The sequence below is a fragment of the Rhipicephalus sanguineus genome, chromosome 11 (genome assembly GCF_013339695.2).
Source record: "Rhipicephalus sanguineus isolate Rsan-2018 chromosome 11, BIME_Rsan_1.4, whole genome shotgun sequence".
In the NCBI taxonomy this organism is placed as follows: Eukaryota; Metazoa; Arthropoda; class Arachnida; order Ixodida; family Ixodidae; genus Rhipicephalus; species Rhipicephalus sanguineus.
The window spans coordinates 63,499,104-63,514,416 of record NC_051186.1 but is presented as its reverse complement, the minus strand read 5'-3'; the positions used below and the strand labels follow the sequence as shown (position 1 = coordinate 63,514,416).

The 15,313-nt window shown below is 45.3% G+C and overlaps 1 protein-coding gene across 1 annotated transcript in view; it reads right to left on the bottom strand.

Annotated features, from left to right (window-relative positions):
* Nucleotides 1-8,136: 8,136 nt before the first annotated feature.
* The window catches only part of LOC119373332 (maltase A2), a 70,468-nt gene continuing 63,291 nt past the window's right edge, over nucleotides 8,137-15,313 (bottom strand). The window contains exons 5-7 of the mRNA XM_037643359.2: nucleotides 13,513-13,878; nucleotides 12,174-12,350; nucleotides 8,137-11,423 (exon numbers count right to left, since the gene is read on the bottom strand). Coding sequence (XP_037499287.1) covers nucleotides 10,956-11,423; nucleotides 12,174-12,350; nucleotides 13,513-13,878 — 1,011 coding nt within the window. The 3' untranslated portion in view covers nucleotides 8,137-10,955. The remainder of the gene's footprint in view (nucleotides 11,424-12,173; nucleotides 12,351-13,512; nucleotides 13,879-15,313) is intronic.

The following is a 15,313-nucleotide window of genomic DNA, read 5'->3' as shown; positions in this document are numbered from 1 at the left end:
AGTTTCATTAAATCTCGTATTAGCTGGGGCGAAGTTGACGATCGTCAACTTCGCTCCCTTGTCTCCGATTATCAAACCGCCCTCGGAGGCCTAGCATACGTCAATACATTTTTAACATCTCAATGAACGCTACATTTTGTAACGTTTTTTTCTCTTTTTCGTTTTATGTGTCGTTTGTTAAGTTCTAAGCAGCAGCCAGCACTGCCCTAAAGGCGCCAACCTCTCCTACTCACCACTTTAATTTTCAAAGAGTGCATGGAAAGCCTCAAATAAATTTCGTGATCACTTACATTGTTAATGCAGTTGATAGGTTGTAAATATGGAGGCGGGTATGCATTGGGGAACTGAAATTTGGCAGTGAACGCCTGCGAGTTTTCTGAATGATTGCACCTAGTGTTATGTATGTGCATCCAAATGTGCGCTGCCTTTTATGAAGACATATACACACTATCTTGAACAAATCCCGCCGGGACAATCAGAAAGTATGCAGATATTCACGAAACCTCACCTTCACCTTTCGTGTGCGGTGTGCTGGCCAGGAATAATGAAGTGTGTGCGAAATTCTGTATTTTTATAAACGGTAGAAACATTCGAATGGAATTATTCAGTTTACGAAAAAAAAAAACATTACTTTATCGCCTCCCCTATACTCTTCCAGCAAATTTATCCAGTATATTGCGGGTGTAATAATTGTATCTCTCAATAATAGCCCGAGACCAAAACAAAACAAAAAAGGAACGCCTTGATAAACGCATTTTTGTCGAGTCTGCACTCAAACAATAATTTAGTAATCGGGGACTATTTCTGCCACGCAACTGCAATCATCTACTTGGCGTACTTTACTTGTTTTATCACCGCCGTCGCGGTACTTCCCGGTCAAGAGCGGCATGCGCTCGATCAGCGTGACATAGCATTCTTGATAGAAAAGTCGTGAGAGCCGCGTTTTCAAGGAAGGGGGAAACGCGAGCAAGCCAGATGACTATTATGGTTGTGTGGCCGAAATACAACCCAAATACTCGATTTTTGCTCTAAGTGCGTAAGGCCTGAACATCAGTGAAAAGCTCAGCCCCTATAGAATAGGCGCACAACTAGACTATACGAATCTAACAGTCATCGCCACCGACAAAACCAGGACCAGTGCACCCATCCACGAAAACGAGTTTCGCTGAAAATGTTCCTAAGAGAACATTTAAGACAATCCTGACGCTGGACGTATCAATAACGAAGCCAGTCGGTCGGTTGCGAAACACACTTACGAAGGAGATATTTTCTGAATTTGGCCCCAGGGTAATAAGGCGTAGCCAGTCATAACAACAGGTTATTCATCACTTTTTCGTTTCCTTTGCTTTTTTTAACGTTATTATTATTGTGCAGATTTATTATTTCCGACTTGTTCTATGGCAAAATCATAAAATAATGCCTACTAAACCCGTCCTCTTGACATAACGGAAACGTAGTTGCTTCTTTTCACCATTTGCTCTCTTCTGTCAATGCTGAAGTTAAAACATTCCCACTTTTTTAATTCACCAATTGCCACGCCACATCTGGCACGTCTAATAGTGAAACAAGCTTCTTGCTATTGTAACCCTCAAGGGTCCCACACCAATATTCCGTTCTCATGTAAAAAAAAACAATAAAAACAGCCAGCTCCACTTCGCGAACACTGTTGAAATAGCGAAGCTTATGCGCGGCTTCCATCAGGCTATATCGCACTTCTATGTTTGTCAAGTTTTCCCTCCGTTGGCGCTTAGCTTCGGCCTCTCTTGCGGGGACATCACGGTTGGCTCGGCGACGACATGCCCGTTCTCGTGTCACCTTTCACTGACGCTCACGTCGGGTGGCTTCATCATCGGGAGAATGAGCAACGTTCGCCGTCTTGAAAGCGCAAACTCCTGAACACTGACACCGACGCGGTATTTTACACACCACTGCGCCTCGCCATCACCCCATCTTGGCGCGTTTCTCGAATTTTCATCCCTCGACACCCTGCGCCCTCGACCTCGCCTCTCGCAGCACACGCAGCCCTCCCCCTCTTACCGAGCCTCACTCTCGCCGCACTGCGAGGTCACGTGATCACCGCTACCACGACCCCGGACATGAAAGCTTCGACTAGCAACAGCTTCGCTGCCAAAACAAAAACAAAAAAGAAAACCGGTTTATTTCTAGTGCGCCAGGTGCAAGTTGGGGTGAAATCTATAGCTACGCCAGCGCAAATAGATATCCCGGGAAGCCGCAGTAGGCACAACTTTCAGTAGACAATCAACAAAGCATCAAACACACACAAACCGGGCATTCCACTGTTCAAGCACGCATGTCATTGTTGGCCTGACGTGACCTCCGCAACCAAGCTAGTCGTTCTTCGTCCAAGCGTTCCGTGTACACACATAATGAGAAGGCAAGGGGGGTGCCCTCTGCAGAATCAGCAATGACATAAACACGAATCTAGACGCCGGTCCGAGGGTCGTTTGAACGCCGGACACGTACGCAGTAATGGGAGCAGCATACGTCCTGCTGGTCAACGTCAGGGACAGCTGCCGCATGCTTACGATGCTTCCTAGTTTCGCATCAAGCACTCCCCTTTCTCTCAAGGAATCGATTTCTTTTTTGTCCTCCGGGAAGGCGCATGGAGCTTATGATGCCCGAGACGGCCGCGTATATCCCTTCGCATCGACGGCCTCTGCATACATAGCTATCGCGAAAGAATCATCATTCAGTGGGACCTCTGCGGACTTTATGAACTTACTTTGTTTTTTTTCATTTGCAATACAATAGAACGTAAATAATATGAAAATACAAAGGAATATATTCGTTCCAGCTTCTGCTTCGCTTATTCCTGTCGTTTCGTTCTTAGGCGGTGCACAAACAACCTTACCATGAATGCACACTAGTTTTGGGATAGGGAAACCACTGCCAAAAAGGACACATGCAAGTTCTAGCGCAAATTGTCTCGTGGTTGAGACGGTCAAAAAGGCTGCGGTGAGACTGGGAAATATGGAACTCTTTACTGGGCGAACTTGGGCCCGCAAAATGAAAAGTGAAGACACAAGCCGTTCACGCTGGTTCACGCTGTACACTGACAGAATGTGAAAAGGGCCAGGGGGCCCACCTGCACCACTAATGGCTATACACTGACAGCGGCGAGAACAGTCATCGGCCATCGAGTATGCTGATATGCGGTAAAGCGCATCGGCATTTATGCATGTCGCATCGAAGATTGCAGCCTTGTCGTTGGTGATCGCTTACTTCCACAATAAGCACTTCCGTTCTCGTTGCGCGCCCAGGTTTATCAGAAGATTCTAAAATAATCTGGAATCTTCCGATACATTTACTCGGGCGCTGTTTGCGTAAGGCAGTGCTTATACGTGTAACGGATCGGTCAAACCTTTGTGGGTTCGCCTATATTTTTGACACGATCATATAAAAACCGGCTGTGGTATATTGACATAAGCTACAAAGAAACAGTATAAAACAAATCTCATCAAAATCAAGTCAGTAGTTTACTGAAAAAAAGTTTACCGAGAAAAAACACTCTCGAGATTGCATCAGCGGGTATTTGGGATGACACGCCCGAAACAAGTGGCAGAGAGTATGGCTGCTCAAGGTGTGCTGAGGAAAGTTGTGGGGATCTCACTGCAGCAGTAGAACACCACGTGCACCTGCGCCTTTTGTGAGCCAGCATATCGCTGATGTCTGTTCCGTAAAGCTTAGTGCACCGCATGCACCAACCATTTTTTTTTTTCATATGCCTGTCCTTGCTATGGCTGTCGAAACTGTCGAGTACAGCTGTTGGCCCTGAATATGCGCCTGCTTTTCAAGAGGAATATAATATCAAGAAAAATATTTCCACGCACCAGTATCCGCAATCACGCTGAGGAATGAGCGTGGCAATATCGCAGGGTATTGTTTCAACGCATTTATCGGTCAAGTTTTTCGGCATATATACAAAAATCCGTGACGATTGGAACCTTGGCACCTAAAATCACCTCTCTGAAAAAAAAACAGAAAAAGAGTAAATTATCCGGTATTTTGATTGGTAGGTTCTTTCTACCGAAGAAGAAGAAAATTCAGAATCTATCATGAAAATTGATCGAAATTCAACGTCACTGCAACACTACTTTCCGCCCTTCGAAAGTGTGGTAAAAGATTTTAAAGACGATAGTCTTTCATTGGGATACCTGAACGCAGACACTTTAGTCTGTCTGTCTGTCACAGCAATTCAGCCACCTGGCCAAAGTTTAAGCATTTTCTGAACGCCCAGCCATCTTGAACTGGTAGCTGCGTTCATACTTGTGAACATTGTCGATCAAAAAACAAATATTACGCATATCTGAGACACAACATCGATACGTAAGTATTAGGTGATGTGTTCCTTTACTATAAAATACATAGGTACCGTAATTCTACAACCTTAGTGTTTCTTAGGCTGAGTTATAAATGCGACGCTATGCAAGAAAAAGCCCTCTGCCGACGATATCACCTGGCAGTGGCCCTGAGTTCTGCACAAGCTCATGTTTCCCGACGCCACTGCCAGATGGCGTCCATATCTCGCGCAGCTCCTCCTCTATTTTATCAATGCCATCCAGATGCGCTCGATTCAACATAGAGGAGGCGTTGTCTGAGGCAAGGCAAAACATAAATGGCAGAGGACTATTGTCCTTCGACGACATTTTCAGGCGAAGCACGCCGATAGGTTGCCAATTTTTCCTCCAAGAATACAAAGACATAGGTAAGAGATGAGTGACTTATCGTTGTGCTAATTTCGAAGAGTGATGTGGGAGAAAATTTTTCCTGCAGACGGAAAAGTGGCACATACGTGCCCCGCTGTCACAGAAAGGGTTCAGTAAGAATATTAAAAAAAGCTAGCGCACGTGGTAATATTATTCGTCATATGTGCATGCCTAAATATGCATATGTTAAAAATATATACCGATAAAAGTAGTTAAGATGAACTTTTTTTGTGGTCTAAACTTTTTTTAGACCGATACGAAAAGAAGGCCCACTAAAAAATTACAAATATATTACACATATTTGAGATAGCTACAGTTGTGTAGGCGGCGTATTGCTTTTACTGACTTCAACAGTGACGTGTTGTGTTTGATTGGACAGCATTCATATTCGCAACGCAAATCATGGAGCTTGTGCTTTACCTTCACGCGTAATGTTGTTTCCATTGTTCTATCTCCAAGGTTGCTCTCTGTGAATACATCTCCAGATGGCGTCACAGGTTCTACTATAGACATGAAGTTTTGTATGTTGAGGTGTTCGTCACGATACATGAAATCAAGTGCTGATGTTGCTTGCGTCGGTCTCCATATGACTCGCCCTTGCAGACTTCCAGCAACGCATTAGCAATGTCCGCTAACCGTAAACGTACAGACACTTCAACACTTGCGTTATAACAGCAAAGGCTTTGCATTACAATTCATTCCTACGTTGGGATTTGCGTCATGCGCTACTTGTTATTTCCTCAAAAGCGAAGGTCGCCGTGAGACACACTTAAATATGTCTGGTAGATATGTCCAGCCTGACATAGCGTAGTCGAACGTTTCTGTATATTCCGACAACCGAAATCCCTCATTGCAATCATTTATTATATCGAAATTTATTCCTTGCCGTTCACGGTGCCACGACCTAACCGTAAACGCCGCGCATCAACAGCAGCTACGGACAGGTTCAAAAAGAGCGCCGCGAACGCTCAGAAAAGATAAGAACGTCCATCAATCATGCTGCACTTGTTTATTATTATTTTTATCGCGCTCAGTCATGCTCCTACGTAGAAGGCATCGCCAACGCTACTTCCTTGCTTTCTAAACGGTCTGCGGACTCATGCAAGAAAAATGGATTGCTTTAGAAAAAACGCTCTCGCTGCCTTTCACATTAGTGTGTTCGTGCTTTCCTGTGCAAAAACGATCAGTCATCGTAACGACCGAGCTCAGCATGGAAAAGGCCCGTTGCATTCTAAACGGTATCCCTGTCCTGAAACTCGCGAGGAAAACTTGGAGCGTACACGTAGTGAAGAAAACAGCAAAAGCTTACGTATAAATATGACATGGTAAGATGGTAAAGAGTCGTGTTTCTGCGCTTACATTTCTTCTTCACATTTCGATTACTAGTGTTCAAAGTTAGCTCGATACACATTTCACATGGGGCGTATTTGCGTGTTTGGGGTACTCATGCGTTTTTTTTTTTTTTTCGTACCAAATATTACACCAACGTTTTTGGAAGCCCAGTGGCAACCACACTCTGAAAATCCGTTGGTACTTAGGGATAATCAAAATAAATAAGTCAACCTCTGCAAGCGCACCTTTGTGCTGCGCCACACAGCCTGATTTAAGAAGTCTTATAGAGAACTTGGGGTATGTGCAGCAACCGAAACTTACCTCATTGTAAACAGCCCGGTAAGATTGACTCCACTTGCCTCAACGAAAAAAACAAACGGCGTATAGGTAAGTCGAAGAAGCAGACTGTAGAACTTCGACGCTTGGAGAACTTTCATTGTCGTAGCGGTCAAGAGGACCTAGAAGCACGATTTTGTCTCAGATGCAGGCGTTGTTCCAAAGTTGCATAATATTTGTTACGGCCAGCAAGTCATAAAAAGTTGCAAGAGGCCAACCTTTCTGTTGCGCGTTCCTTCAGAAATTTGAGTTACCTCAATCAGCGTGGATTTTAATTTTCACCGAAGCTCACGAAAGCCAAGATCCCTTACAATACATATGCCACACGAATACCTCAGCACCAGCGTTCGCAGTCGATTGTTACTAATTTCTCAATATTTTCTCCTACTCAAGTCGCTTTCGAGTGTTCGTTGGTTCTCAAAGCTAGTTAGTTAGGGGGCATGTATCGATTTCAGGCTCAGTCTAGCTCTTTTTGCAACTTGAGAGGTAGCAAAAAGGTAGGGAAAGCTCTGTCAGTGTTTATGTAGTCAAGGTAATTTGTACGTAGCCCTTTCACTCACGAATTATGATGCACAGTCTGCAAATGCATCAAATTTGCACTGGCATGATTTCAAGACAGTATTACATTCCAAGAAATAAAATGAAGAAATGTGTTCTTTTGTGTGAGTATCAGCAATTAATGTTAATTAGCGTGTAATTAATATGTAATTATTCTGCAATCAGTCAGCTTCAATCCTTGCATAATATGAATCAACTATTAGGCCCAAAATGCATGCACTAGCTTGTTTTTTGGTTGTATGCTTGTCGAGCGAAGAAAAAAAATACTCTTGACGTCGGTCCTGGAACATCACACGTCGAATGATCGTCGAACATGGTAGTGTCTCTAGCAAAGTGATCATCTGCAGCAATAAGCAGCATAATGAAGTTAAATAACCGCTAGTTGTCCACTCAGGAAGCCTGCACGAATGTGCACACTAAGTTTCAGGCCATTTGAAGAAACACGCGGTGCGTGATGCGACTCCGAAGTTGATGTGTACAACTGTACACGCCGTGACTGAAAGGCGTAGAGTTCAGGGAAGGATGTTAACTTATCCATGTTTTCATTTCCCATTTTTAGGTACCAAACGTGGTATTAGAATGATAGGTACATTGCGGTTGCCTGTTACAAAAGTGTACGTTATCAACGAAACTTGCGATCTCATTTGTCTATCGCGCCTGTTCAAGTTTACTCGTCCATCTTACTCGGGGTAACATCGTACCAAGAAGAAATGAAACTTCACTCACGTGTGATGTGCAAATAAATGAGCATAGGCCTATTTGCAAGCTCTTCGAGAACGCGGTGACCTATCTGCGAGTCGACCGGAGTTAACGAGCACATCGCGGAAGGCTTTAATTTAAAGGCAACTGCCTATTTCAAAACACAGCGTAAAAAATCAATAGATCATTACTTTCCAATTCGCTCCCGCAAATCGACAGTGGTAATCACCGACATTTTCTTTACCTTAAGGTCACTGAAGCACGGGGCAGGAAATGACACCAGCTTGTCCATGCCACTTCTCTATACACAATATTTTTCTATTCACTGAGAACGTTTTAGTCTCATTCAACACCAGCGCAACTCTGTACTGGGCAGGTTAGAAGTGCTATACAGTGGACCTCGTGAAGGCAGTTATACGTATATGATCAACCTACTGCACAGTAAAAGCTAAGCAGTGGCAGAAACAATCAGCCAACATTCTACAATAAATAGAACGTTTATTTCTGCAAGTTATTCTCGCGAATTCAGACAGCACTTGTTTGGTTAGAGGAAAATTAACACATTAACACAATAAGCCTTGTGTTCAATACTGAAGTGTTTGAAAGGAGTGCGGTGGGCTCTAACTCTCAATTTACGAAGGCTTACACTCTTCACTCATGTAATGCATTAGGTAGACACACTGAACACGGCTTCCTGCTTACCATTCGTTAGAGGTATGTACAATGGGCGTTTTTAACAGCTGGTTAGGAAAGCACAAAGAAAAAAATTCCCCTCTCTCCCGTTTATTCGGTGGCTGTTCGTTTATAAAAATTCCGAAACAGGGCTTAGAGATTATCAGCATATGGTGTTGAACTTGTGCTAACGTAACCAGAAACGAAACCAAACATTTTCCTTTGCTTGATCGCAGAACCAACGTTTTCGGAAGCCTTGCGTTAAAACTGACACGTCTTGCTTCTGTGATTGCTCCATAAGTTGACTTTGATCCAACAACAACAAAAAAAAATTCTTTTTTTTTTGCAAAACTAAAGTGCGTGCTTTCGACTTTTTCAGAACATATCTAATTTTTCAGTACATGAGTGGCGGGACATGCTACAAACGGGCTCTGTGAACAATATTTTTCGAACGGACATCATTCCTGTAACAGATTGAACATATGTAAGTTAACAAAAAACTACCTCGTGGAATCACATGTTCTTAGGAAAAAAAAAGAAACATTGCCAGTCGATATTGCGAATGATTCAACCAACACTTACTTTTTTCTTCACATAGCTAAGTTCCTGCCTACGAGCTTCCATTTTCTAATATCGTTGATCCCAAAGACATGCCACATAAAACGTAACCTAGAGACCAGGTCTTCGACTCAATTCACTTATTGTGCCTACTAGGGAAGCTTGTCTATGCGCAATTACACCTGGTTGTGCGTTTAAACCGTAGTCGTTCACAGCAAATACCTCCGCTATCCGAATACTTGGCGATATTGGCACACGCAATTAACACAAGCCCAATTTTACAGTAATATAATGAAGATCACACAGTAACCGTGGCCTCCTTCGTACCTGATGCACAAGAACAAATGTGAGTCTCACTCCTCAAGTTCAACTTAAGAAGTTCGTAAGATTGCTCTTATGTCGTCCCTACCACGCACTGCGTGAGTTATCCGTGACACTTGACATAGCCGTGCCTCTGCATGCGCCGAAATAGCGCCGCTAGAGGACACTTCTTTGAAGTGGATTTCAGCGTCGTCGTCGAAATGCGAGAGCTCTTTTGACTGCTTGTAGTACCATACAAGCATTGGGTTGTAGATACTTGATATGGCCCACATGCACAGATAAAAAGCAGGTTCCTAACTGCTTGCTGCCGTACTACGCGGCTGTCAACGCCTCCTAAGCATTTTTTCAAGGACCTTTGCTGTACTTACTACGTAGAAGGTTAGATCTCACCCGTTAGATACGTCTTCAATTATACCGTCAATACCTGAGTTATCGGAACAACGCTGCCTTCTAAGTACCCACATCCAAGCATTCGACTCATTGTAAATCTATTTTAAGGAGGTTAATAGCAAAGTAACTTCAATTGTACATTCTGTATTGCCGTTTAAATAGTCCACAGCCTGTTTCCTTTTAGCCTAACTTTATGCTTACGCTGTCAGCATTTTAGTACAACTATTTCAGTACATTGTTAAGTACCGAAGTCTGTACCCGAGTACTTATTGGTGTTGCCAACATGTTTATGCCGGATCTGCAATTGCTGATTTCATAAGTGGATCGCCATGTTAAACAGCCCTTTTAGCCTTTATGATGCGTGGTACTTCGCAATCTCCATGATCCTTTACCGTCTACTCTGAGAAGTGGGGTAGCGCTTCGTGCTAGTCATACATTTCGTATGTCGCAAAAGTCTAGTGTCGGACGCAAAGTCAACCTTTTTCATCTTCACGGCAATCGTTCGAGTGACACAAATCAAGCTAAAGAATCAAGGGGTGATGCTCCGATGTTTTTTTTTTTTCAAGTCGGTATCTGATCCGGGGCAGATTATTAGAGTGCAAAGGGCCAGCAGTTGCATCGAACTGCAATTGTCCCTTTCGAAGTATTGCTGACAGCAAGAGAGGGGGTCCTTTTATCCAACACACTCGCGTTCCCGCGCACTGTAGTCCGCTGAGCTGTTTCGTTTAGCCCCTTACAGGGCATTGACGTTGGTTGGTACGCAGGAAGAGGTCTCCAAGATGTTTGTTTCACAGCACAGAAAAGGGATTGATCGCCGCGACGTCTAACTAGAGGTCGCTGTCTTCATCAAATGGCTGTTAACAAGCACACCATGACACGTGTGAACTCTGTAGTAACCCTCGCCAAAAACGCACACGTGATGAAACAGGTCAGGTCTTACGAGCACTGCTACACCGTGTCAAAAAATGTGCACTACGCCGCGTCACTAGCAACCATATTCCACATGAAATACGTGTGTTCAGATAGTGCACTGTCGTTCAAGTTGCTCGTAAACCGATGGTCTGACATCGAGGACTGAGGCTCGGAGTGGGTGGAATTACGGTCGAGTCACCTCACAAAGAATCCGATTTAATTATCTCCAGCGGTTGTTTTGAAGCTCACTTCTCGGCGCTAATGAGCCGTCGAGTCGCTGTTGCTTGGATGATCACGTCCAGCTACTGCTCAGATGATCGCGTCCGACTCGGATGATGCCGCCCAGATGATAACGTCCGGCGATCACGTCAAGCGATGGAAGAGCTATTGCCGTGCATGTCCGAGTGATCGTCACGTCACATCACCTAGAATACGTCTTCTTTCCCTCCTTCAACTGGTGATCTCCACGTAGAGAGCCTCACCAGGTTCCAAGTAAAGCTCACGAAAGTTGACTCGTGTCGGGAGGCTCGAACAGGTTCCGGCCACCACGTTCCCTTCGAAGCCGAGGTCGGAGAGGTCGCTGGTGACTCCTCTTGGCGCAAAGTTGGCAACCACGGCGTAACGAGCACGACGCGGGTAGAAGCGTTCCATGGCAAAGATCTCTCCGCAGTTACGCACCAGCTTCGTGTTGCACCGCCGGTGTCGATGTGATGGCACGCCCGCCATGTACAGCGTCACAACGCTGCTCCTCAACTCGGCGGCCCTGGTCAGTGTGTCGATGATCTCGCTGGCGTTATCTACGTTCCTGATAACGTGGTCTGGATGAGCTGGCATCCACGGACGCGAGGCCGGCGAGGAAAAGTTTGCGTGCGTCGCGTCACTCCATTGCATGGGACCCAGCTGTCCCGTCCGGAACGGCTGCAGAGCAGAAGAAAATGTTTTTATCTTATAAGACGAGCTGCCATACTTGAAGTTGAGACACTGTGACGAATTCGTACCTCTGAAAATTTATGTAGAAAACATTGCAATGTTACTGCTAACTGTCGAATTATGCGTCTGCTGGTAAGCACACCTTTTACGCCCATGCATTGTGGAAGGGAATCCGATTTCGAAGAAAACGTCCTGAAAGTGTCTATAGCGTCCTTTGTTCACCTAGTTGCCACCAGCTAGAACAAAGAAATAATGTTGTTCACGCTATTGAAAGGTCGTCAACATTCCTCTGGGTATTCGGAAATACACTGCTTGAACAATGGCGGCAAACCGATACCCAAATACATCCTCTGCGAAGAACGTGGCTGTAGCCATTCTCAGCCACAGCTGATGCGGTATCAGACTGAGCACTTAAGGAGTTTGCCTTAGTATAGTCGGATGGAATTTAATAAATCCGGAGAGGGCCCACCGAGATGACCGAAGCAGCGGTAGCCGCTTGCCTCCGCCACTAACTAAATAGTCCCGTCCGTGAACTGGAACAATGTTCTCCGTAGGCGGGGTCACCGGCCACCCGATTCATGAGGTCAGTCCGGAGCGCGCCCATTGGTGCATGCAGTGAGTGCATCCCGCGTTTGAGGAGAAATGCCGCGCACATCTGAAATTGCACCTTAATATTATGAAGTTTGTTTAGGAAAGAATGTTTTCGAACAATATTTTTTTAGAAGCGAATAAACTTACACGTCCAGTAGATTGGTCCAGAGAATCTTTCATGCCGATTTCGTCACCGTAGAACAGAGACACCGTTCCTGGCATGCCCCAGAGAGTGAAGAGTGCAGCCAGTGGATCGACTTCTACGAGTCTCGATGCGAGTCGCGGGCTTTCTGAGTCTCCGAGGTTCCAGCTCAACCACGGATCCTGAATAAGAGTGAAACACTATTGGCAACTCGAAATAGATATGCTGTACCGGTTACAATGGGGACAGTAACTGCCGACCGATTTGCATCAGGTGGGATAAATCTTGCTCTATGATGTTACGCGTATGTCGACGAAAATGCCCAATCGGCGCATACTTCTACGATGTTCGATCTTTCTAATGCGACGAAGTCTGCATAGACGCTTTTATAGATGGCTCACGACATAACGAGAACCTACAAGCAGAGAAAGAGGGTGTAATTTTAATTGTATAAATCATTTGTCGCATGTTTATTTCACCTCTTCTTCGGGACGAGCGCCCACTCCAGATATACTGATATAACCTGCTTTGTACAACACGCACGTACCATATCGTATACGCCTGCAAGATTCGTTGCTTTCATCACAATGCCTCAACAGTGCCGTTTTCATCTGTGATTCCATCCGCTTTTGACACACGGTTACTGTTATCGGCTAAAAATTTACGATCCCTGCGCACCGCCACAATTCGAACTCATTTCTTCATCTTGCAGAAGAACATGAGCAACATGCGCTTGCTTCATGTTATGCGTATCTTTCAGTACCGCTTTATAACTACCTTTTCTTCTATCAATGAAGGTACTCGTTACATCATTAGACACAACGAAATAAATGCGAGAGACAATTAGGTCAAGGAAATCATAGGGGACAATAATTGTTGTCTTTAGCTTTAGTGTAGTAAGTATCACGTAAATTGAGGTGAATTATGCTGAACGAAAAACGCCAATTCCATGGGTGGGATCCGAAACCACGACCTTTGAATTACGCCTGGTAGGGCACCTTTTAATCCGGTGCCCTACCAATTGAGCTACCGAGAAGGTACTTCCTCGTCCACTTTGTGAGATATTTCTCTACGTATAATCTCTGGGAGTCTTAGCCAGTGCTACTCATAGCTAAGGCAGCTAGTCCATCACATGCATTTTGCCCGAGGGCGTCATGTAGCAAGTGATCTTTACCCAATGAGGCAGCTGACCTGTTTTCTGTTGGATAAAGCTGTATGTTGGATTCATTTTTTGTTTCCCCTATCAAGCAAAGCACGCCCTGAAACTATCATGAAGGTGTCCTAGTCTTAAACTTAAAAAATGTTAGGAAATTAATCACGAGTAAATCTATGCAACGAACTAACCGATGCCATGTTGGCGACTCCACTGCAGTGCCTTTTCCCGGTGCTGCGTACGCCAGTGATGTTCTCATCGGCGCCTATTCCGGGAGTGGCGCGCGTGTCGAGCCTCGTCTGCTGCGTGACCTGAGCGTATCGCGACGCCATGATCTGCGTCACGTTATCCGGGCCACCCTCGAGTGGCACGTGGACGTCGAGAAGGTCGAACAGGGCTACGATTGGCTGGGCGAAGAGGGAGTCCCTCTCGGCCAGCTCCTGGGCCAGGCTCACTGACGTCATGAGGATGCGGCCACGCTCGTCCATATAGTCCTGCTCGTCCAGTAGCCGGCGCCATGCCAGGAGTACCTCGTAGAGCTCCCGGTCATCCGAAACCTGACAAGACGCGGCAAACGACGGGAGTATACATAACGCAAATACTTGAACACACGAGAACAGAAATAAGTTACCCCAGTTCTACCCAGTGCGAAATTGCAGAAACAGCGAGCTGCGGTTCTCATGTGTTTCCGTTGTGATTTCGTCTGTGATTGCGTTATTTGTGGAGTAGAGGTGAAAGGGAAAGGACGTGTGGCAGGCCCAGTGACACCTACCCCTGCTGCCGTGGCTTCAGGCCCTATTCACGCTCGATCTCGCCGCCCTTTCACCGCTCCGCAGTTTCACTGCGACCGAGGCAGTTGCGCCATCTATGGGTGTATCTTCATAATAATAATAATAATAATAATAATAATAATAATAATAATAATAATAATAATAATAATAATAATAATAATAATAATAATCATCCTGTCTACGCCCACTGCAGGGCAAAGGCCTCTCCCATGTTCCGCCAATCAACCCGGTCCTGTGCTTTCTGCTGCCACGTTATACCTACAAAATTCTTAACCTCATCTACCCACCTAATTTTCTGTCTCCCCCTCGCGCGTTTGCCATCTCTTGGAATCCAGTCAGTTACCCTTAATGACCACCGGTTATCCTGCCGACGTGCTACGTGCCCGGCCCATATCCATTTCTTCTTCTTGATTTCAACTATGATATCCTTAAGCCCCGTTTGTTCCCTGACCCATTCTGCTCTCTTCCTGTCTCTTAAGGTTACACCTATCATTTTAATTTCCATCGCTCGCTGCGTCTGGGTGTATCTTAGTCATTTGCTTACCGGAGCGTGACATGCGACGCCGACACTCATCTGCCATCAGGCCCAGCCCTAGAACAGCTTCGCGGTTAAGACTTTCTTGAAACGAATAATTTATTGGGGGAACGTTAGTCAAGTGCACCACTTGCCTTAGCCCCCTGTTCGAACTAGGTTCTCGATCGACCAGAACATCAGTCGGGCACAATTTTATAGTCCTGAGTTTCGTCTCCGCTGACCATCATGAGTATGTTCCAACTCGCCAATTTTTTTACCTTACAGCAATGCTTGCTGGTCGGCCACCTCAGAGCTAGACAGTCGCACTTCCCGCTGCTCCAACGTGCATGTTGGTGCCATGTATGTGTCTTTCAAGTGTGGGGGCTACTTTGAGCAGCCCCAGGTGAAGACTGATTACAACCATAGTTGATTACAACCATAGACTGATTATAACCAAGTGTAGCAGTTTAAAACGCTGACGCTGCGTTCTGAGTATTCACAGAAATGCAAGCGGTTCTTTTAGACCGTACAGAAGTACCTTCCATTGTAGTGACCAGTGTGGTCGACGAAAACAGATTTTTTAATGTCTGCAAATTGTCTAATGAAGGGAATTCTTTTACAGCGAAAGCTGTTATGAGATCATTTCACCGGCCGTTTTTGGCGCCGTAGTTGTCCGCCGCCGCCGCC